Source organism: Carlito syrichta, unplaced genomic scaffold (genome assembly GCF_000164805.1).
Source record: "Carlito syrichta isolate Samal-C Ts95f unplaced genomic scaffold, Tarsius_syrichta-2.0.1 Scaffold315355, whole genome shotgun sequence".
Taxonomy (NCBI): domain Eukaryota; kingdom Metazoa; phylum Chordata; class Mammalia; order Primates; family Tarsiidae; genus Carlito; species Carlito syrichta.
In genome coordinates, this window is record NW_007259451.1 from 529834 (window position 1) to 555504 (window position 25671).

General features: G+C 40.3%; 1 protein-coding gene across 1 annotated transcript in view; it reads right to left on the reverse strand.

Annotated features, from left to right (window-relative positions):
- TMOD3 (tropomodulin 3) overlaps positions 1–25671 on the reverse strand; it is an 82159-nt gene that overhangs the window by 50058 nt on the left and 6430 nt on the right. Inside the window, exon 2 of the mRNA XM_008072586.1 lies at positions 4034–4225. Coding sequence (XP_008070777.1) covers positions 4034–4159 — 126 coding nt within the window. The 5' untranslated portion in view covers positions 4160–4225. The remainder of the gene's footprint in view (positions 1–4033; positions 4226–25671) is intronic.

Genomic DNA, 25671 nt, shown 5'->3' on the forward strand with positions numbered 1-25671 from the left:
GGTGATCCTTCCGTCTCAGCCTTCCAAGTAGCTGGAACTACAGGCGTGTGCTACCATGCCCAGCTAATTTTTTTTTTTAATTGTAGAGACAAGGTCTCACTAAGTTGTCTGGGCTGGTCTCGAACCTGCGGGCTTAGGCAGTCTACTCACCTCGGCCTCCCAAAGTGCTGGGATTACAGGATGAGCCACTGAGCCCAGTCGCCTAGCTAATTTTTATATTTTTGGGGGAGAACAGATCTCACTATGTTGCCCAGGGTGGTCTTGAACTCCTGGACTCAAGCAATTCTCCCACTTCAGCCTTCCAAAGTGCTGGGATTATAGTGTGAGCCACTGTGCCCAGCCCTACCATTCTTTGAGTATGGTATGATTATCTGATTAATGCCAAACCACTTCCATTCCTACCAGCCTGCATCATGAGGCAAAGACCATGTTTGTTTTGTCACTCTTGTATACCTGGGATCCACAGGTTGCCCCACAAATATTTACTGAATAAAGATTTTAGAATATTTTTAAAGAAAAGTACTCCTAGCCAGCACAGTGACTCACGCTTGTAATTCCAGAACTTTGCGAGGCGGAGGCAAGAGGACTGCCTGAGCTCAAGGGGTTGTAGACCAGCCTGGACAACTTGGCACGACCTTGTCTCTACAATAAATAAAAAATTAGCCAGGCATGGTGACACACGCTTGTAGTTCCAGCTACTTAGAAGGCTGAGGTGCAAGGATTGCCTGGACCCAGCAGGTCAAGGTTGTGGTAGCCGTGAGTGTGCCACTGCACTCCAGCGTGGATGACAAAGTGAGACTCTGACTCAACAAAAAAAGAAAAAAAAAAGTGCTCTTAAGGCAAATTAATAAAAAGTTACCTTTCTTCTCCATCAGTCACACCCGCACACATATATATTGCCATTTCATGGTGGTGGTCATGGAGTTGCACTATTCTACCTGCCTGCTAAAGTCCATGTGAAACACAATTTTAAACATGTTAACTGGAATCTTGGCTCCTTAAATACAGACTGTGACTACACAGATTGTTCCTGGGTTTTTTTTGAGTCGGAGTCTTACTCTGTTGCCCTGGCTGGAATGCAGTGGCATGCTCATGGCTACCACAGTTTCAACCGGCTGGGCTTAGGCAATCCTTCCGCCTCAACCTTCCAAGTACCTGGAACTAAAGGCGCGTGCTACCACGCCTGGCTAATTTTTTGATTTACTGTAGAGATGAGGTCTCACTAAGTTGCCCAGGCTAGTCTTGAACCCCTGGGCTCAGGCAATCCTCTTGCCTCCACCTTCCAAAATGCTAGGATTATAGGCATGAACCACCATGCCCACTGACTACAAATTAAATGACAACTAACTAGTTAAAGGCTATAAACTCATGAATCAATATCATTTATAATCAAGTTTTAAGCTAATAGATCATAATTACTTAACAAATAGATTTAAAAATTCCATTGGCCAGGCTCAGTGGCTCAGTCTGTAATCCCAGCACGTTGGGAGGCCAAGGAGAGTAGATTGCCTGAGCCCGCCGGTTTGAGACCAGCCTGGGCAACTTGGCGAGACCTTGTCTCTACGGTAAATTAAAAAATTAGCCAGGCATGGTAGCGCACACCTGGAAGGATGAGGCAGAAGGATCATCGGAGTCCAGCAGGTTGACACTGGAGTGGCTGTGAGTGTGCCACTGTATTCTGGTCTGGGTGATGGAGTGAGACTCAGACTCAAAAAAAAAAATTCATCAATATATTGTCACTAAAAATGACATGTTTCTCCCTTGCTGTCTACTTTGTGTTGTCATAATATATTTCCAGTCTTGAAAATGAAAAAAAAATACCTTTTGCTAGGTTAGCTGTCTTTTGGAGACAGATGTTTTGCAAAAATGTAGTGAACTAACAACCAATACACTGAATGCCGCAGCAAGACAGTAAAAGAACCCTCCAAAATACAACAACATTCGCCTTCATCTGCTCTTATTCTACCTTTTGAGACTAAGTTACAGTGGTGTTTCTCTGGCTGAAGTAGCTGCTATTACCCTTACCCCCTTTTCTTACCTGGCACTTTACTGGAACTCTTTCCAAAAACACTTCACCCAACAAATGGCATGCTGACAATAAACGTACTGTTAATTTAGACAGTATGTTAGACTCAACTAATAGTATGTGAGGGTGGGGAAGCTGCTATTGGAGTTGGGGAGTTTGCAAAATATATTCAGAGGTTAGAATTCAAACTTCCTCAAACAAGAAGCAGGCCATGGGTTTGCAAATAAGAAAAAAAGAAGATTTTTGACGGATACCATAGTGCAAGAGTTATGAGGAGACTCATTGTGGTTTAACAGAAAGACCACTAGACTCTGTCAGGCATCTGTCAAGCAGTGAGGGATCTAGTCTCAGTTCTTCCCCTAAGTGTAGTAACAGAGGCAAGTCACCTAACTTTTATTTTATATCTTTAAAATAGAGGCAGGACTAGGTCAGTCTAGTTTCTCAATTGGGGGCATTTTTTGGCCCCCCAGTGGCAATGTCTGGAGACATTTTTGGTTGTCACAACTGGGAGAAAAGAGTATTACTCATGTTCGTTATTTCCTGAATTTTATGAAGGTTTGACATTTTGGGACCTTGCTAATATAGAGAGACTGCCCCTCCAGGGCTAGCTAATTTCTAGAGATAGCACTACTTCCCACTACCCACCCCCACCAAGAGCACACCTTTCATTCGATCCCACCCCACAACCACTTCTTTTTTATCTAACTCACATATCAAGCCAATATTTCCCCTGCCCTAAATTGCCCCAGGGTCAGGTACTGGGCAACTAGAGAACATTTTCATAGCCCCATCTAGTACTATACTTGTTCAGACTTTCCTATCCTGTCTCCTCCGTTCATTCGCATGGAAACTACAATAAAAGCTCTGAGCCATGCTTGCTCCTTCTGCCTCCTGACTGGCCTGGGAGCTTTCCCGTGTGTTTCTCCATGGCATGGTGTGACTCTGATAGATTTCCAAGGAGCTCATCTTCATCAGCTCTCAGTAATAATACTTCTTTCAAGGCAGTTGTCTCGGTGTCTGTTATCCATTATCATACTTGATGAAAACAACATTCCGGGTACATTTTAAAACAAGGGGATGTGCTATTGGTATGTAGTAAGCAAAGGCCAGGGATGCTGCTAAACACCTTCCTATGCACAGGACAGCCCTCCACAACAAAGAATTATCCAGCCGCAAATATCAGTAGGGTCAAGGTTGAGAAATCCTGGACTAGATGAACTCTTACACTTTTTTTCCATTTGATTTTAATAGGTTGAACTGTCTGTGTAAGATCTTGGTATGATATGAGGAAAGCAGCACTGTTATTCTGAGTAATCTCCCAGATTTAGGTGCACTGAGAACTTTTCCTTATAATAGTAACTGTGGTAAGGGATTTTATCTATGGTACAGACACATTGCCCAGCAACGTGAACAATTTTATAAAACAAACTCCATCTCAGTCTTTAAAGGGCACTTAAAATCAATGTCCTGGCATAAAGAAATAAACCAAGCAAATAACTATTACCTTCAGTTCTCTCCACACTGCCTACCCCCTGCCAAAGAGGGACTAACCACTCAAAGATTAAGGATCTCTACCATAGCCTTGTACAATTTATAAGACAAGCAACATCCACTTTGCAAATTGAAAGATATATACATAATCAGGTCTGCTCTATAGTGGACTGCTGTATTGCCAAGAGGCTACTTAGATAACTACAAACTTACTCATCTGCTGCACTTTACTAAAAATATCCCTCCCTGCTCAGAGGAAAAGATCTCTTAGAGGAAAAAATTTTCAGGAGATGTTTAAAAATAAAGATATTGGATAAGAAAGTTTAGAACAATCATGTCAGTAAACACTGGCAGCAGAAGTGGGGGAACAGGGGAGAAAGCAAAAAGCAAGTTCATTTGGATAAAGAGAAGAGGGTGGAGGGTGTCAGGAAAAAGTCATGACAAAGTTCAAAGGCGGCTACTTAGTTTCAAAGGATTTGAAAAGTTATCTCATTTCTCTTCATTTGTTGTACCTACCTCGGGGTCAAGATCATCCAGAACAGTTTCCAGTTGTTTCAGTTCCGTCTCTGAAAGATTCCCAAGGAGCTCATCTTCATCAAGGTCCTTGTACTTTTCAAAGTCCTTCCGGAATGGCAGTGCCATGATTTGCAGTGCACTTAATTTTTGCTATTCAGTAGAGTCAAAAGTGATTCCTACTTTTTCTTAAAGCTATGGAAAGAAGAAACAAACAAAAAAAAAATTTAAATATTAAGTCATTCCCACCTACTTAGACCTAATACTAGGTTAAGTGAAAGGTAATTACCATGTGTCATAAAACCTTTGATCGTATAGCACAGGCTACCTTTGTCTGTGCCTTTACCTTTTGTCTTTTACTGAGAAAAAGAAAAAAAAAATCAACTGGAAAAAAAAAAAGAGGAAAAGGATGAAATAAAAAAAATCCAAACCCAGTAGGGCAACTACTTGATAGAATTAAGAATTTCTGATAACTGAGTTTTAGGTGGAAAAATTCATATATATGCCAAAATAAAAGGTTTTCTATCAATGACTTTCAAATTATTTTACCAAAGTACTTTGTTTCAGTTCAGTATGTTTAAGGTACATCTGTTTTACTGTAAATTGTCTAGGAGAATATTATGACTCAATATTAATACGTTAGGAACTCAATACAGTCCTCATAGGGGGAGTGGCCTCTTGCCACTGGAAAAAAATATTTTTTGAAAAGGTGCATTTGAAAACATTTTTCTGGCTGGGGTCGGTGGTTCAGCCTGTAATTCAGCACTTTGGAAGGCTGAGGTGAATGGACTGCCTGAGCACATGGGTTTAAGACCAGCCCAGGCAACTTGGCGAGACCTTGTCTCTGCAATAAAAAAAAAATTGGCTGGGCATGGTAGCACATGCCTGTAGTTCCGGCTACTTGGAAGGCTGAGGGGGAAGTATCGCCAGAGCCTAGCAAGTCAACGCTGGGGTGGCAGTGAGTGTGCCACTGCACTATAGCCTGGGTGATGGAGTGAGACTCCAATTAAAAAAAAAAGAAAGAAAATACTTTTCTGAAAAGGTGTTTTTAGAGGAAAAAATATAGCATTCTGAAAATGTTTCAGTAAAATACTCAAAATAATGCTGGGATATGTCACTCACAATTGGTAAGGTTGATCAGCAGAGTCTAAGAAAAGGACCTCTGCAATTTCCTCACTGTATGGATCTATCCTAAACAGCTATGAGGTTAATCAACAAGTAGGTTAATAGAGACTGTAAAGAGACACAGAGGTTGGCATCCATAAAATAGCTAATTATCTGCTGATCCAGCAGGATTGTTCTGTGAAAAAGGATACATAAGTCACAGATAGCACAAGAAGTAAGAAATCAAGTATTTCTGTACATTCTGGCCATGTATGTGGATTTTATGTCTCACAAAATATACCTAGCATCTACAGGGATAAGAAATAATCCTTAGATTTAGTGATTTGCCTAAATTGTTCTTGGCTACAAAATGCTCAGTCATTCAAAGTTTGACGTATTTCCTTTGCCTCCTCTTTCCCCCCAAGTTTTCCCAAGTTAATATTTTAACTAATATATTTTCTTCTGCAAACCAGTAACATTTTAGGGTTCCTTTTATGTTTCCATCTCCTATGAATGGAACTGTCCAAACTACATTTATAAAGGAAGACTCACTACAGGAGGACGGACAGCTAGCAACTTGACAACAAGCAAATGAACAGAATTTGCTTATGCAGGTATTACATTGCAGGCATTTTGTGTAACTGCCCAAGACAGGTCTGGCTTACACCTGTTCTACTGGCACCTCTTCTGGTTTACTGGTTATCCTGGATTTTTCTCTTTCTTTCTTTCTGAACATATTATTATCATTACTGTCATTCTAAGTTTGTTGAATGTCTACTTTGTACTTCCAACTTTAATAGTCTGTAAAGAAGATTCAATGGAAGGCATCAGCACTTTCAAATACATTAACCATAAAATGAAATTTTAAAGAAGGTCACAGGCAATTTTAAGAGATAAAAATTAAAAATAAGGCTACTTTATGGACTGGAGAAAAAAAAATTTGGTACATGTACACAATGAAATATTACGCAGCCATAAAAAAGGGACAAAATTACAGACTTCGCAGCAACTTGGATGGATTTAGAGTTGTAATACTCAGTGATCTATCACAGAAACAAAAAACTGTGTACCACATGTTCTCACTCATAAGCAAACCCCGAACATTTATCATAATACTATAAGAAAGGGATTGGTAGTAGCAGGACGCTGCCAGGGGAGGGAGGGAGGCACATAACATCAATAAGGGTAACTGATCTCAAACCAGGCAAAGTGGGAACCAATGGGAGGCCCAAACATTACCTGTACGATGATCACTTATCTACCTAATCCTGAATTGTGTCCTACGTCTTTAAAATAAATAAAAACAAATTAAAAAAAAAATAAGGCCACTTAAAAAAAAATACCTTTTATAAATATACCAATGTCATGGTATTTCAGAAAGCTAAGGGCAAGAAACTGATAAAAAGTATCTGAATATGTACCAAGAATAAGTTAGCTCGTGCTAGTTTTTAAATTGTTTGGATAATTAATATTTTTAAAGTTTTAAAATAAGTTTTAATATAAATTTTGGGGGTTTTCTTTTCTTTTCTTTGTCTTTTATTTTGTTGAGTCGAGGTCTCACTCCGTTGCCCAGGCTGGAGTGCAGTGACACAATTATGGCTCACCACAGCCTTGAACTCCTGGGCTCAAGTAATCCTCCCAGCTCAGCCTCCCAAGCAGGTGGGACTACAGGCATGCGCCACCACACCTGGCTAATTTTTTATATTTTAATTTTTCTGTAGAGAGCCAGGCTTATCTTGAACTCCTGCACTCAAGCAATCGTCTCGCCTCAGCCTCCCAAAGTGCCTCCCATAGGCATGAGCTACCATACCCAGTCTAATATAATTTATTTTTGAAATTTATAGTATACAAGCTAACTTCTTAGTTAATACATCTTTTTAAAAAATAAATATATATGTTTAATTATTTTGAGCATTCTCTCACTTTACTTATAAGAGTATCCCAGTATAGGTCATAAATTCAATGGTCATCCTACAAATGGGGCTCTGTAATAGACAGTATGATAGGAATGAGATATTAGGGGCAAAGGCAAGCAATGTATGTGTCCCACGGCCTGTAAATCTGGAACATGACATTCCCTGGAGAGACTAAATAGCTTATTTAATAAATTGCTCCTCCTAATCTCAAAGCAGAATCTGTCACACAAAGTGTGTTTATAGTATTGCTTAAAGAATAATAAAATGAATACCCGTGAAAGCATTGCCCAGTATAAGAGAGAGAACATTACTAGTACCATCACATTTACTTCTCTAGCTGTATCTCCTCCACCAAAAGAAGTAGCCATGACTGAATTTTGGATTAACCATTCTCTTGCTTTTGTTTAGAGCAGGCACGTCCAACCACAAGTGGCCCAGTACAGCTAGTAATGCGGCCCCACAAAATCTTTTAACATCATGTGTTTTTTAGCGTTTATTCTCTTCATGACCCCATGCATAGTAATTCCATTTTTGAAGTTTACAATCACACCTTATACATGACATCATTTTTTGGCAGCACATACATTTGTGAGCAGCTGTTTTCAGTTATGAAGCACACACAGAGCAAATTCGAACAAACATTTCTGACAAGCATCTTGAGAACTCACTAATAATTACAACTACTTCCATCAAACCAGATGTTGATAGATTAGTTTTACAAAAACAAGGTCAAGTTTCCCACTAGTTTTATATTGCTCTCATTTTCTAAACTTTATAACTAAAAATATATAAAATAACAGAAGTCTTATTACGAATATACACTAACTATATTACATCATTTATGTGTAGACCAAGACAATTCCTCTTTACTAGACGCAGCCCAGGGAAACCAAGGGTTACCAGATGCATGCAGCCCAGGGAAGCCAAAATGTTGGACACCCCTGCTTTAGAGTTTTCCCTTAAATGACCATATCCTTAACAGTTTTAGTTTTGCCTGTTTTTGCACATTATGTTAATAGAGTCACATGATATGCACCCTTCTTGACTTTCTTTTTTCATTTCCTTTGTTTTGAGTTGAGGCTTAGAGCTATACTTCTTTGAATTTCATCTCTGTACAGTATTCTATCATGCAAATGAACATTTTACTTATAGTCTTTCCTCCTCTCTTTCTCTGCTATAAACAATCTTGTTACCTATTTCCTGGTACACATGTGTTAAGAGTTTCTCCAAGGTACAAACATAGGAGTGGAACTACTGGGAAAAGGGTATGTTTATATTCAACTTTATCATGTAATACAAAGCTATTTTCAAAGTGATGGTGGCAATTAACATTCCTAGAAGATTCAGTAAATGGCATTTCATGTTGCTCCACATCCCTGTTAATTGTTGGTATTATCAGAGTTTTTATTTTTGGCCACTGTTGAATGTAAAATGGTATTTCACTGTGGTTTTAATTTGCATTTTGCTGAATTATGGTAAGGTTAAGCATCTTTCCATATGTTCATTGGCCAATGCTCCTTATTCTGCATATAATCTTTAGCCCATTTTTATGTTGAGTTGTCTTTTTTATTTTTTAACAAATGCTGCTAATATAGTCTGGCTACTAATATTTTTCAGTTATTTAACAAATCTCTGCTTTCATTTTCTTTCAACTCTAAGTTTGTTATGGTGTATCCAAAGGGAAAATGTTTCTAAAAATCTTTCATTTTTAAAAAAATTTACTTCTGCCGGATACAGTGGCTCACACCTGTAACCCCAGCACTTTGGGAGACAGAGGTGAGAGGATGGCCTGAGTCCAAGGATTTGAGACCAGCCTGGGCAACTTGGTGAGAGCTCGTCTCTACAACAAATAAAAAAAATTAGCGAGACGTGGTGGTGCACATCTGTGCTTCCAGCTACTTGGAAGGCTGAGGTGGGTCACCTGAGCCCAGCAGGTTGAGGCTTTGGTGGCAGTGAGCGTACTAATACACTCCAGCCTGGACGACAGAATAAGACTCCCATTCAAAAAAAAAAAATTTACTTTATCTGTTTTGTTCCTTTTCAAAGCAATGGGGAAAAAACATTTCCTTCAATTCAGACCATGGAATTTTGCCAACTGGCAAGAACTTCCAGGTGATATACCACAGTTTCAATTCTGTTTCCATAAAAAGCAAATAACTGATACTCATCCTATCTAATGTTGCTCAAATTTTACCAAGAGCATTCTTCCATCAAAAGTTCCCACTCTCAGATTCTCCAACTTGATTCTACCTTCCCTCTAAACTCGCTTCCTTTATTAAGGACCATCTGTATACTGACAATGTTCCAAGTGTTAGCAGGAGTTGAGAAACTCCTTGGGAAGGGAAGCTCTGAAAGCCAGTTACTTTGCTTTGCTTTCTGTTTGGGGATGACATGTCCTTTGACATCTGTCTTCTGGAAAGGAAACAAATTCTGAACGGCGAAGAACTAAAACCAGTGTGCTAAAACCAGTATTTTAAATCTATCCTGTGTCTACAGAAATACTCCTTTTAACCACTAAGCTAACACAAGATATATTTCATAAAATATAACAAAGAAAATTTACACAGCACTGCAATACAGGAAGCTTTTTTGTTTTGCTTTGTTTTGTTTTAAGCATAATATTCTCATGGTCATTAAAAAAAACTTTTGTAAGCTGGGCTTGGTGGCTCAGCCTGTAATCCCGCACCTTTGGGAGGCTGAGGTGAGTGGATTGCCTGAGCCTGCGGGTTCGAGACCCACCTGGGCAACGAGACCTCATCTCTACAATAAATCAAAAAACCAGCCGGGCGTGGTAGCACATGCCTGTAATTCCGGCTACTCGGAAGTCTGAGGCGGAAGGATCGCCGGAGCCCAGCAGGCCGAGGCTGCGGTGGCCAGGAACGGCCACTGCACTCCAGTCTGGGCGACAGAGTGAGACTCCAACTCAAAAAAAAAAAAACTTTTGTAAAAAAGCAAATTTTGGCAGGTAAGTTAGACAAACCTCAAGGAAGAAGTAGACTTTTAAACGTGAAATTCTGGTGTGTGTTCAACTGTTTAATTCTTCCTCCTTAACTCACTTTTTAGAGCAGTAGTTATCCAGCTATAGAACACAGCAGAATATCCCTGGGGACTTGTTAAGACACAGATTCCTGGGCCCCCCAAGGTTTCCTGACTGGGTAGGTCTGGGGTGGGCAGAGAATTTGAATTTCTAACAAGCTCCCAGGTGGTACCCATCCTTCTGGGGTCAGGCACTGTGCCACACGTTGAGATCTTCTGCTCTAGAGAGGCAGACCTCATCAGTTCTGACCACAGGTCACACACTTGGGGCAGAGTCTATTTCATCCTACTCACAGGCTGAAGAGCTTGTTTAAATATTCCCCAAGGCTGGGTGCGGTGGCTCAAGCCTGTAATCCCAGCACTTTGGGAGGCTGAGGCGAGAGGATTGCCTGAGCTCAGAGGTTTGAGACCAGCCTGGGAAACTTTGTGAGACCTCATCTCCACAATAAATAAAAAAATAAGCCAGACGTGGTAGCACACATCTGTAGTTCCAGTTACTTGCAAGGCTGAGGTAGAAGGATTGCCTGAGTCCAGCAGGTCGAGGCTGCGGTGGCTGTGAGCATGCCACTGCACTCCAATCTGGGCAACAGAGTGAGACGCCAACTCAAAAAAAAAAAAAAAAAATCAAACAAACAAATATTCCCCAAAGTCTATGGGCACGTTTGCTTTCCTTCCCATTTGGCTACTGCCTCACTGACTTCAGCTAGTGGAGGCTATATTCAGAGACATCAGGAAACTCTTGGAATGCTCTGGGCCAGAAGTCTTCATCTATTTACCAACCTTCTTTTCATTTACCACTTACCTCTAGAATCCTTGTTTTTAACCCTGGTCTTCTAGAACCATGTTAATTTTGTTTGTTTGTTTGAGCCAAAGTCTCACTCTGTCGCCCAAGTTGGAGTGCAGCTGCATGCTCCTGGCCACTGCAGCCTCGACCTGCTGGGCTCAGGCGATCCTTCCGCCTCAGCCTACCAAGAAGCTGGAATAACATTTTTAAAAATTTATTTATTTTAGAGACGAGGTCTTGCCAGGTTGCCCAGGCTGGTTTCGAACCTGTGGGCTCAGGTAATCCTCTCACCTCGGCCTGGTGAAATTATAGATGTGAGCCACTACGCCCAGCCCATGCTAAATTTCTGATGGACTCTCAGCAGTCTCACTTTGCTGAGAAGTTTAAAATTTAGCTTTCTATGTGAATAATTTCTAAAAATTAATAGCCATAGTCTAGATCTCTTGGGTCACTTAAAGAGCACGACTGTGGAATTTCAGTTGCCATGTTTACATTTATACGTATCATTGTACCAGTACCAGGCAGAACTGCCTTAATTGTTCTGGACGAATACAGAGAGAAGCTTAATACCTAACAGATGCATTTGCACAAAATAAAAGTCACATAGCAAGGGTTTTTCTGGAACTCAAACACAGAAAAATGAGAGACGAGTTTGCTCATAGAAGGTGGTAGGACACCAACAATGAACTCAAAGAGAACTTGTAATGAAACAGTCAGTACCAAATTCCCATCCAAAAGCAAGTTAGGTTTTACCAAAAAAAAAAAAAAAAATCACCAGTTCACACTAGGAGCCACAATTTTTTTTCCTTTGAAAGAAGTCTATAAATGATATAAGTCTGAGAAGCTCTCCTTTACTATTTAACCAATCTCTACTTATTTTCTTCAAATTTTGTATTTTTATACAGAATAAGATCTTGACACTGAGTATATTTTTAAAAATATGTAATTATATGATTCAGAGAGATTCTCTCAAGATATAAGTTGCTAGTCTCCATTTCATCACTATCTCTATAGGGTGGGCTCAAGTTCTCCAACTCTCTTATCTGTTCTCTCTAACTTGTATGATCATATTGTTCTCTGGTTCAAAAACCTTATACAGATTCATACTACTTGCCACAAGTTTAGGCAAACTACAGCTAGAAGACTAAGTTCGGCCTGCTGCATGTCTTTGTAAATGTTTTATTAGAACAGTCACATTCATCTATTTATGTATTACCTATGGCTGTGTTTGTGCTACAATGGCAGAGTTAAAGAATCCTAACAGAGACCAGATGGCCCGTAAAACCTAAAATAGTCACTATCTGACCCTTCACCGAAGTCTGCCCACCACTGACCTACAAGAGCAAGTCCAATCTTCTCAGCATGGAACACATAGTCAGACATGTTACATGTTTATTGATTCATTGTCTGCATTCTGTCACCAAAATCTAAATTATACTCAAGCAGGGACTTTGTTCACTATTGTATCCCCAACACCTAAAAACAGAGTGTGACACAAACAAACAAAAAAGGAAATAAAATTAATTTCAAGGCTAACAATAAACTAAAAAAGTCACTTAGGTTAACTTAGAGTGTCAAGATTACTGAAACACTCATTTCTTAACTTTTTATGACAATAACTTTGTTGAGAATGTTTCTTCCTAGATTATTCTAAATTAGAAAGTTCTTTAAACCGGGCTCAGCCTGTAATCCCACGCCTTGGGAGGCTGAGGTGAGTGGATTGCCTGAGCCCGTGGGTTCGAGACCCGCCTGGGCAACTTGGTGAGACCTCATCTCTACAATAAATCAAAAAATTAGCCAGGCGTGATAGCGCGCGCCTGTAGTTCCAGCTACTTGGAAGGCTGAGGCGGAAGGATTGCCGGAGCCCAGGAGGTCGAGGCTGTGGTAGCCGGGAGTGGCCACTGCACTCCAGTCTGGGTGACAGAGTGAGACTCCAACTCAAAAAAAAAAAAAAGAAAACTGTTTAATGCTAAACATGGTGGCTCACGCCTGTAATCACAGCACTTTGGGAGGCGGAGGATTGCCATAGCCCATAGGTTCGAGACTAACCTGGGCAACATGATGAGACTTCATTTCTACAATAAATCAAAAAATTAGCTGGGCATGGTGGCGCATGCCTACAGTCCCAGCTACTTGGCAGAAGGATCACCTGAGTTCAGCAGGTCGATGCTGGAGTGGCCATGAGCGTGCCACTGCACTCCAGTTTGGGCGACAGAGTGAGACTCTGATAGCCCCTCCAAAAAAAAAAGAAAAGAAAAAATATACCCGTCACCCATTTAAAAATAAAAATGTACACTCCCACCAGGTAAAATGAAAAAGAATGACAATACCAAGTATTAGCAAGGACAGAAAGCAACCGTAACTCTAACAAATTACTGGTGGAGTGTAAACTGATTCAAAAATACTTGGCAATATCTACTAAAACCAAAACTAAATGTACAGGAGCCATAACGACACAACAATTTCATTCTTAGATGTATACTCAAGAGACATGAGTATTGAGTATTTACGTTCATAAAAAAAAAGAACAAAATGTTCACAGCAACTTTATTCATAATATTCCCAAACTAAAAATGATCCAAATGTCTATAACTAGAAGTTTACACAAATGAATTGTAGTATATTCATACAAGTAATAAAAACCAACTACTGTATGGATATGAACAAAAACATAAATGAATCTCATATACATTGTGCTCAGAGGAATAAAAAAGCTAGATATAAAATAATACATACTCTCATATAAAATTCAAGAATAGACAAAACTAACCTATGGGTATGGAAATCAGAATAGCTATTGGGGGTATTGATTGGAAAGGACATCAAAGAACATTCTGGAATGATGAAAATGCTCTATATGCTTGAATGGGTGGTTGTTAAATTGGTATATACAGATGTACAAAATTCACTAAGCTGTAAATTTAATATTTTCTCCCTTTAAGTTGTATCTTTAAAAAATTAAACCATATGCTTGCTATGTGCAAGTAATTGTATGTATTTGATACTGAAAATTAAAATGTTTTCACACACTTGGAAAGAATTGTTTTTTCTACAGCTACGGTAACAAGAAGCCATCAAAAAATTATTTAAAATTTGTCTTTGCAAGTTAATCAATCACCGTCAGCCCCTCACTTCTGAAGTCAGTCAATCAGGAAGACTCACCTCAATCAGCATTCCTTGGAGTGTTAGAAAACCAAAGTCATACTTCCACAGATGACATGAACCCACTACAGCCTCTGAAAATTTGCCAATCCTTGAATTCCATGTAGCCCCAAAAACTTATTTAAGAAACTGCTCCACTCTACTTGGAGAAACTATGCTTGGCCAGCATAGCTCTCCATTGTTATAGTAAGTATTAAATTCAGCTTTAACTTTTGTTTCAGATATTCACTGGCAGTTTTATCATCCTTTCATGCTGAAGAAAACTTTTAGTAAATATATATGCTTATTTTTAAATAAAAATATTTCAATGTTGATGTACACTAGATAATAGCAGTGAGAATCTAAATAGTCTCTCTAGATAAATATCCATGCAATCTTTTGAACTGGATATGGTTTACTATCCAATAATTTCATAAGTATCGGCTTCAATTTATTTTGGTTAAAAAATTCATACCGGCCAGGTTTGGCTTGGGAGGCCAAGGCAAGTGGATTGCCTGAGACCGTGGGTTCGAGATCAGCTCAGGCAACTTGGCAAGACCTCGTCTCCACGGTAAATCCAAAATTAGCTGGGTGTGATAGTGCGCACCTGTAGTTCTGGCTACTTGGAAGGCTGAGGCTGAAGGATCTACCTGTCCAGCAGATTGACGCTGGGGTGGCGGTGAGTGTGCCACTGCACTCCAGCTTAGGCGACGGAATGAGACTCTAACTAAAAAAAAAATTCATATCAACATTTCTTTCTTGTTTAAATAATTAAAATGAGAGCCGGGCTCGGTGGCTCAGCCTGTAATCCCACGCCTTTGGGAGGCTAAGGTGAGTGGATTGCCTGAGCCCGGGGGTTCGAGACCCACCTGGACAGCGAGACCTCATCTCTACAATAAATTAAAAAATCAGCTGGGTGTGGTAGTGCATGCCTGTAATTCCGGCTACTCAGAAGGCTGAAGTGGAAGGATCACCGGAGCCCAGCAGGTCAAGGCTGCGGTGGCCGGGAGCGGCCACTGCACTCCAGTCTGGGAGACAGAGTGAGACGCCAACTAAAAAAAAAAATTAATAAATAAAATAAAATAAAAATGAAAATCAGAATTATTTTTTGGGGCCTGGCTTCAGAATTAATCTGAAACCAATGTTAAAATAAGTTATCCCTGCCTGGGGATTTTAACATTCAAAGCATCTAAATGCTTTTTTTTTTTTTTCAGAGTCAGGGTCTCTGTCGCTCAGGATAGAGTGCAGTGGCATGATCGCGGCTCACAACAGCCTTGACTTCTGGGCTCAAGTGATCCTTCCACCTTAACCTCCCAAGTAGGGACACTATAGATACGCACCAACACGCCTGACTAATTTTTTAATTTTTTGTATAGATGATACCTCCCTAAGTCGCCCAGGCTAGTCTCAAACTCCTGGGCTCAAGTGATCCTCACACCTCAGCTTCTCAAAATGTTGGTATTACAGGTGTGAGCCACCACACCTGGCCTTAAATGCTGTCTTTTTTAATGTTAGGCTTGAGTTTCATCTCTGGTCGTCTGAGGAACATTCTCTTGGATAGAGAAGGCTGAAGTAAAGAAAGTCATCTATAAATTCCTGAAATTGTTAAAGCATAGGCCAAGTAAACATCTGTCAGGGACAGTATTTGGCAGATTCCTCAATTGCAAGTGAGTTTTAAGGCTCTCATAAGGTCATTTCATTTTTATAAGCTTATGATTCTAAATAACACTAATTATAACCTAAACATGTATTCAGTGTCAGTCTTAGCCCATTTGGGTTGCTATAACAAAATATTAATAGCGCAAACTGGGTTACTTATAAATTACAGACATTTATTTCTTACCGTTCTGTGGACTGAGAAGTCCAAGATGAAGATGCCAGCAGATCTGGGGTCTGGTAAATGCCTACTTTCTGGTTATTCAGATGGGGCCTTCTAGATGTGTTCTCATGAGGTGGAAGAGTCAAGATAGCTCTCTGGGACCTCTTATAAGAGCTTTTTATAAGGGCACTAATCCCACTAATGAGGGCTCCACCTTCATGACCTACTTACCTCCCAATGACACACCTCCTAATTCCATCACCTTGGTCATTAGGCTTCAGCATGTGAATTTTGGGAAGATACAAACACTCAGACAATAGCAGTTTACACCACTGTGTATGCATCTTCTAAAAAATGAAGCTCGGTTTATTTTAGTTATATATAATATGTATTACTTTTAGAGTAAATAAAACACTATCCTGTTTGACTCTTCTATACAATGAAGAGAGTAGTTTAATGATTTTTGTCCTTGGGATGCTAAGGTTGACTCAAAGGTATGCACATCTGAGTGAGATAGCTACTTTGCACACAGAAGTATGAAAAAATGGTGGTTGATTACTCTGAGCAAAAGTTCCATGGACACTGATCAAGTCAAGTATGAGATTAGCTAAGTAGCCCTGTCTTTCCTGCCACTGCTACTGATGTCATCTTGCATTTTAAAAATCCCCAAAGCACAAGGAAATAAAATAAAGTCTGAAGCCTGGAAGCAGCACAGAAAAGCTTGTGGGGGCCAGAAGAAAGAAGAGATGTAATTAGAAGCAGGTTATTGAGAGCAACCTTAAAATAAAAAGCAGCCAATTATTTCTGTGATTATTACAAGAAAATACTTAACGGATTACTCATACACTTCAAAAACGATCTTTCAACAAGACCCTACTAAGAGACTTTGTGGCTCCCATGTGGGTACATCACTTCCTTTTCTGGTTCAAAGCAGCAAAACCAGCTCCCAGTCCTCTGTCTTCCCCTTCTTGGTGGAGTTGTAGCATGAGAGACAGAAGGCAAGGTCAGAGAGAAGCTCACTCTATGCATACCAAAGAAGAATGCCAAAACAGCCACACCCTCAGCATACCCAGTGTCTCAGCACCAAATGTTTTGCAGTCTTTAATCTTTTGGTTTGTTTGTTTGTTTAATAGACTGGGTAGGCTAGGATATGCTGAAGTTTTTATAAAAGTTGTTTCAAACTCTAAGAATCTTAAAAAAGAAATGACATCATAGGAACAAGTCTCTCAGGGTAATAAGGTTAAAAAGCTCTTTATCTTTGCTGGTTAGCCTATAAGAGCCTTCTACTGGTCATACTGTGGACAAAACAAAATGTGATAGGAGGTGGTTTACAGGGAAAGATTATCAGTGCTCAGCAGTCAAAATGCTGAATCCATTCCAAGTGTATAATGGAGAGATTAATCTGTGGGTTTTCTTTCTCTCTCTCCTGCAAAGGGAAGTATCGCTATGACTCATTCTTCCTCTTGCAAGAATTTTCTTAATCCACCAAGTTGGTAAGCACTGAAGTACATACAAAATCCTAAAATAAACTATGTTAGGTCTAAAAGAAATCATGCTGAGAGCAAGTTGAATTTTGTGCAGTGAACAAAAGGTATTATCGTCCCTCAATATTATTCCTTCTGAATTTCCTGGGCTTCAAACTGGAGTTTTTCCTTCATTTTTAGATGACTTCTGAATTCTGAAACATTCTTTTTCAACTTTGTCAATTTTCCCATCTTCAAATAAATATGTATTTGTATATATTTACTAAATGCCTATCACATTTAATGTACTGTCCTGGGGAGAAGGGTGCTGGACTGGAAGGGTAGGATGCAGGGAGAGGAAAGGGAGGGACCATAGGAAGGAGAGGAAAAGAATTTGAGAAAAGTGACAGAACAGATTCTTGTTCTAAGTGCTTACATAGAAAAATATTCCACCAGAAACTGTGTTGGGAGAAATCAGCTATTCTCAACAAAATATGCCTGGATGTAGATATACACAACTGTCAATAACCATACTTACAGATTTGTTGATCAACAGCTAATAAGGCATCAAACCATTCTGCATGAAAGTTGTCCCAGCATTCTAGAGACTTTAAGAAGGCCTAAAAGGTAATGTTTGGGTAAAACATGGGAGAACGTGCTCTAAGAGATTACCAGAACGAATCCACCAATGTATGGTCATGAGATGTGGGAAATGTCAGAGAGGACATTTTTCAAAATGCTTAAATTGATGCATAATAACTGTACCTATTTATGGGGTACATGTGATATTTTGATGCATGCATACAACGTGTAATTATCAAATTGGGGTAATTAGGATAAAGAGGATATTTTTAATATGAAGGTTTCCCAAACCAATGATCATAAAATAAATACTATCAACACACAATATACAGCTACTATTGTTATCTGTGTTGATTAACTGCAAAATAATGTATGAACTGGGGTAAAACGTCAAGCAGTACAGTAGATAAGTATCTAAAATAAGAGTTCTTTTTTTTTAAGTTGGAGTCTCACTCTGTTGCCCAGACTGGAGTGCAGTGGCCGCTCCCAGCCACCACAGCCTCGACCTGCTGGGCTCCGGTGATCCTTCCGCCTCAGCCTTCCAAATAGCTGGAACTACAGGCATGCGCTACCACGTAGCTCGGCTCATTTTTGATTTATTGTAGAGATGAGGTCTCACCAAGTTGCCCAGGTGGGTCTCGAACCCGCGGGCTCAGGCAATCCGCTCACCTCAGCCTCCCAAAGCATGGGATTACAGGCTGAGCCACCGAGTTCGGCTAAAATAAGAGTTCTTAAAGTATTCCCCTACCCTATCTAATTCTACTCATGTTTTAATCCTTCCAGGACAAATTTTGTTTTTGTTTCTTTTTTGAGTCGGAGTCTCACTCTGTCACCCAGGCTGAAGTGCAGTGGCACGCTCATGGCCACAGTGGCCTTGACCTGCTGGTCTCAGGCAATCCTCTGTCTCAGTCTTCCAAGTCACTGGAACCACAAGCACGTACTACTATATCTGGCTTATTTTTTGATTTACTGTAGGGGTGAGGTCTTGCCAAGTTGCCCAGGCTGATCTCAAACCCTGGACTCAGGCAGTCCTCTCACCTCAGCCTCCCAAATTGCTGGGATTAAAGGCATGAGCCAACATGCCCGTTCAAATTTTGTTTTTGAACCAACAATTTCTCTTCTTTCTAATAAGATTCAATTTTTCTTCTCTTTAGAGAAGAGGGCGGGTCTTTTTGAATCGTAATGGGGATAAGATGGTAGTATATTTTTAAATTTTAATGGGAAAATCTTAAGTCTTAAAAATAGATTTTAAAAACTTTTTGATTTTAGCTAGATTATAAGCTCCCTTTCTTTGCTAGAAGAACGCTACCTTTTGACTGCTTGATGAATATCCCAGAGTTCTTCCGTAAGATCTATAACAAACTGTGACAAACTTAAGTACCTAACAGAATTCAACTACCACTAGAGGAGAAACAAACAAATAAAACGCAGAGATAACCAGAATTCCTTAGGAGAAAAAGTCTAGCACTAGTTACCTCACAGCATTGATCTGGGGGTGAACAGATCTATGGATTTTAAGGGCTCTGTGTCTTTGAGCAAGTCAATTCCCTTCTCAGTTTCCTGGGCTAGATTAGGAGTAGTCAAAATATGATCCTGGTTCTGACAATTGACTCCTCCAGTCTGTGACAAACACTGCAAATCAAACAGGCTTTGCCCCACTGAGCACAGATTCTGCCTCTGTCCTACCAGTAGATGAGAATTGGCAAAGGAATGGAAGCTAATCATTTTATCCCTGGGCTCCACGGACTTGGGTCTCTTCTAGTTCTAATAGTCTGATTTTAAGCAAACACCATTCAGTCCAATCCTGGGGAAAAGAAAAAACTGACTTGCCCTCATCACTGCCAACATTGTATAAGTAGAAAGGAAAAATATGGAAGCTGAATCATGTCAGATAAGCACACACAAAAGCTGAAATACTTCAGGAAAGTGACTTGAAAAACCAGAACGGGATAGATTTTAAAAATGAACAAAGTAAACAATGAAGCAAGCATGGGCCAATGTTGTTAAGCAGCAGAGAAAAAAAAGTTAAAGTAGTATGAACATATTAATAAATGCTTTCCTGAAAACCCACTAAATAACCTATTTTATTTTCCCATTGCTTTTCACAATAAAGCCAGACACGTTTCTGTGAAAACATGAATTATCTACACTTCAATCCATAGGAACAAACGTAAAAAGTTTTAATCACAAAATTAAATATAAATTTTATCAACATAGCAAAAATACTAAAGAAGCACATTTACGCCTGCTTTCGTCTTTATTTCATTTTCTCTTATTAAAATAAGTGTAAAAGTATCTATGTCTCTCTCTATCTCTATTAAATTTTATAGCCAAAACTCTTAAGAGGGGTACAGTATTGAAAGATATTAGAAAAAAAGGCTTTAGAATAAGGAAACAGGTTAGAAAAATGGATCTGAAATATAAGAAAGAGGCTTTGGGAAACAGGTTTCATAAAGGCTTCAATTTTCAAAGGTCATATTCTAAGAAGTTTTAGAGTCTCATCCCATTATTCATTCACATCTGGTCCTCAACTCTAACCCACCTTTCTATAGTACCTCCAGAAACTCTAATGGTTAATGAAAGACCCCCAAGTCCTCCCAAATCTAAACAATCAATTTTTTAAAATAAGTGCCTGAGAATAACTCTGGAAGGATCCATAAGAAACAAAAACAAGCTAAGGATACAAGAAGGAGTTCACTCAATATTTGCTACATATCCAGTGGCACCTTTTAAAGTTTTGTACCACATGCATTTTTTTTTTTTTTTTGAGTTGGAGTCTCACAATGTCACCCAGGCTGGAGTGCAGTGGCATGCTCACGGCCCACCCAGTGTCAACCTGCTGGGCTCAGGCGATCCTTCTGCCTCAGCCTTCTGAGTAGCTGGAACTACAGGCATGTGCCACCATGCCTGGCTAATTTTTTGATTTATTGAAGAGATGAGGTCTCGCCAAGTTGCCCAGGCTGTTCTCGAACCCGTGGGCTCAAGCAATACTCTCACCTCGACATCCCAAAGTGCTGGGATTACAGGCTTGAGCCACCATGCCTGGCCCGGCCCATATGCATTTATTAATTCCATTTTTAATTTACAGGACAATTCAATTATTTGTTTATTTTGATGCTGTGTGTGAAAAAATAAATAAATAAATATTGTCTCTGACTTTGAATTCTGCAATGCCACATTCAGGTAATAGCAAAAAATACTTTGGTAGAAAAAACAAAACAATAAGAACCACTAACCACCACACAGTTGTATTAGAATTTCAGAACATGAATTAAAATTAAAAAACTAGCAATCTGTGAAGCTACTAGCAAAACTCATTTTAAGAGATATATAATTATACATTCTCCCAAGTTCCACAGCTTGGGACCAAAAGCCCTATTTAACTGAAACTCTGAAACTGGGATTGAGGCCAGGTTTGGGGTATGTTTTCTCAAGGTCTTTTCCCCAAGGAAAACATCAAGAGACAACTTTTCTAAAGTTCTGTGCAGGCCTTTAAAGTCCTGTGTCTCTGGACCCTGCCCCTTCCCAGAAAGGGTTCCAGTACCTAGATAAATTTCTGGAATCTCATAAAGAGAGGAAGTAAAAAACACTGTTTTATTAAGCCATATCTCCCAGACTCCAGACAAGTAAGCTCTTTGCCTGTCTGACTCTAGGCTCCTGTATTAGGTGCCTCTTGCTTTTATAGTTGCCTAGAACAAGGCTTTTAACATTTTCCTCCTTTACTTAGACTTTTAAAATATGTTTGTATTTTGACAGCTTCTCGAGTGCTTTTGATAAGACTCCCCTTCCTACTTGAGCTAAGAATCACTAGGAATCCTCAGCTCTAATCAGGCTGTTCCTCAGGGTCTCAGATATCCCAAGTTCATCTTTACCTCACTGCCTCATGTTTTCCACAGTGGTATAAACTTCTCTTTAACAATCCTCCTACCCCATCCTTAAATTTCGCTGAGCTTGGTGTAATCCCAACTACTTGGGAGGCTGAGGCAGGAGGATTCCTTGCGCCCAGAATTTCACTCTGGAAAACAGAATGAGACCCCGATTTAAAAAAGAAAGAAAAAAATGAATGTCCTAGAATGGAGCAGAGGCACAGTAAGGTGCCAAAGAAAGCCTATACAAGCTACAGACAGAGGAAACACAGAGGCTTTCTTTTTTTTTTTGAGTTGGAGTCTCACTCTGTCGCCCAGACTGGAGTGCAGTGGCCGCTCCTGGCCACCGCAGCCTTGAACTGCTGGGCTCCGGCGATCCTCCCGCCTCAGCCTTCCCAGTAGCCGGAATTACAGGCATGCGCTACCACGCCCGGCTGATTTTTTGATTTATTGTAGAGATGAGGTCTCGCTGCCCAGACGGGTCTCGAACCCTCAGGCTCAGGCAATCCACGCACCTTAGCCTCCCAAAGGCGCAGGATTACAGGCTGAGCCACCAAGCCCGGCTTACAGAGTCTTTCTAAGTGTCTGTTCTGGGTCCTTTTTCACTGCAGGGAGCCTTACAATAGTAACACATCACAACTCCCAACTCTGCTGTCATGCTGCTAGCAGGCTACCTTGGTGGGTTTATGCTCCCTGAGACTTAAGAATGCACTCTGAGAAAATGGGGCATGCACATAAAGCTATTTTTTAAAAAAAATCAAGATAATATACAATTAACTGGCAAAATAACTGGTTATTAGTGCCACAGAAGTTCAGCTATCAATGTGGGTGGTCAGGGAAGGATAGATTTAGCTAGCTAGAGTGGGGAGAAGAAGAATACACTAGCAAGGAGAACAAAGCATAAGAGGAGGCTGGGAGGGAAGCCAAGGAAAGAAGTAAAGTGAAAGGAGTGCTGTTCACACACCACATCACAGCCAAAGCAGTAACATACTGAAGTATGTCTCCAAGCGCCTTGGCTCCAGTACTCACATCACACTGTTCATTACACCAGAACCGGTCTTTGCACTCTTTGTCATGTTCAAGTCCCTTCACACCTTTCAAGAACCAGTTCAAAGAACATTTCTGCAGAGGCTTCCCTGGTGTACTACTGAAAGGAGATACAGGGAGAGATAGGGTTCCGGCAGTGGGAAAATACAGGAAGAAAAGAGAACATGGTTTCTCCTGAGGCAGGCAAAGGGACTGAATGCAGTGACTAGAGCTGCTCTCTGGCACAGGCAACTGTATCAATAGTGATGTTTAAGGAGAGTTGGAGGAGAGAATTCATTGACAAGGAATCAAGACAGGGGCTCAAGAAAAGTGGCATAGGAAAGGCAGGTGTAGAGGGTGCCACTGACTAATAGAAGGGCCCATTTCTATGGATCTATGACTTTTCTCCAAAAAACCACAGATGTTAAAGACGACAGTAGAGTCAGACTCGGTGGCTCAGCCTGTAATCCCGCGCCTTGGGAGGCTGAGGTGAGTGGATTGCCTGAGCCCGCGGGTTCGAGACCCGCCTGGGCAACTTGGCAAGACCTCATCTCTACAATAAATCAAAAATCAGCCGGGCGTGGTAGTTCGCACCTGTAGTTCCAGCTACTTGGAAGGCTGAGGCAGAAGGATCGCCGGAGACCAGCAGGTTGAGGCTGCAGTGGCCGGAAGTGGCCACTGCACTCCAGTCTGAGTGACAGAGTGAGACTCCAACTAAAAAAAAAAATAAATAAAAGACAACAGCAGAAAAATAGAGGGGTGGGGGGAGGCTTGAGTATTTCACATATTATTGCTACTTCCCAATCAAATTAGGTCTCCCTCCCTTCTCAGCAGGTCTAGCACTCCAGTGGGCATACTGAAGAAGAAAACAAACAAACAAAAGAATACTAACTTAATAACAAGTCACCAGGAAGGAAAATAAAATCTTGGGGCTATATCCAATCTTTCCACGTTTGCCCCAGGGCAAGGCTGCCTGGATGTAAGCCAGACTTATAATACACACATTTGAGAGGCCTCCTCTCCCCTTTTGGATATGCGTATCAAGGGAATATTCCTTAACTCTTCATGAAAGTTAGAACACCACACCCAGGGAACCAAAATATTTTCTTGGTTATAATTTTCCAAATGGAAATCCCCTACAGTATAATTTTTAATAATATCCTGCTCAAAGGAATTGCTATGCTATAGTTAAGGAACCATAACAATCTTACCTATAAGTCCATATAAATAACAAATAATATATACACATCAGATAATTGCTACTGGCTTAAAAAACTTAACTGAAAGCTCTAGAAAGTGTTTTTAAACTTCGGAAGAGTATACTTTCAATAAATTCAACTTGCCATCAGCTTATTCACTCTTGTCCATTTAGCCCTCATTTTCTCCCGGTTCACCATATTTCATCCATTTCCTCACACACACTTCAGGAATTGTGTTCACTTGTTTGTACTGACAGTGATGTTTGTGCTTAGATATGCCCTGATAGGAAACTGTTTATTTGTAGAGGGTTATCACTGTGTATCAGTTACCTTACTTTGTAAGTCTGTCTTAGTGTGTTTGTGTTCCTTCCTTAGTGCGTGGGTGTGAGTGTTGAACATACATACCGGAGGGAATGTATATCTTTACAGGTCAAAAAAGGTGCACAACTGAGGAGGAACCTCGACTGTATTTTAGTAATTCTCAAAATCAACTGTTAAGAGTAGTACAAGGGTGAAAGAAGCCAATCACAAAGACCACATGTTATATGATTCCATTTATATGAGATGTCCAGAACTGGCAAACCCATAGAGACCGTAGATTAATGGTTGCCTAGGACTTGGGTGAGGGGAGGGCAGGCAGGGAATTTGGAAGGAAGTGAGTAGTGACTGCTAATGGTAAAATGGTAAGGGATTTCTTCTTGGTGTGAAGAAATGTTCTAAAATGGTGGTGATGGTTACACAACCCTGTGATGAGCCCATGGTTTGTTTAATGGGCTGAGTTGGGTGAGTTGTATGGTATGCAAGTTATTTTTCAATAAGGCTATTATATCTTAGAGAGAAGGAGGAGAAAGGAAATGAACAAGGAAACCAAAGTTGTCCTGCATTCCATAAAAAGGTAACCTTGTCTTTGAAAATCTCAGCTTTTTTCTGCTTTAGGATTCGAGATTCCTCACTGGTAAGCCCCAGTCATCTTTTCTCCATCTCTAGTGTTGCTTGTCTTTACTAACAAGCGTCTTCCACATAAAGAAGGCAGCATTCACCAGTTACAACTCAATCTCTGACCCAAAAAAACCCATGTACACTATAACTACAATCATATAAAAAATACATTTGTGGATGAATAAGTACTGGAAAGAAATGAGGAAAAGTGAATATAGCTACATTAGGGTAATGAAGTTGGGGTGACAGTCTTTTAAAAATAATGTTAACATTTATTGTGTTATTAAAGAAAACCTAGAGGGAAAAAAATCAACCTGTCTCCTTAAAAAGTGCTCCAAGAGGCCGGGCTCGGTGGCTCAGCCTGTAATCCCAGCACTTTGGGAGGCCGAGGTGAGTGGATTGCCTGAGCCCGCGGGTTCGAGACCCACCTGGACAACTTGGCAAAACCTCATCTCTACAATAAATCAAAAATTAACCAGGTGTGGTAGCACGCGCCTGTAGTTCCAGCTATTCGGAAGGCTGAGGCATAAGGATCGCCGGAGCCCAGCAGGTTGAGGCTGCGGTGGCCGGGAGTGGCCACTGCACTCCAGTCTGGGCAACAGAGTGAGACTCCAACTCAAAAAAAAAAAGGGAATTGCTCCAAGGCAAATTCAGGAATTATGTGTCACCAAAGATTGGAATGGACAGTGGAGTAGAAAGACAGAAACTAAAACACATGGGTTATCTATGTTTACATCTATTTTCACCAAACCAATAAACAAACTAT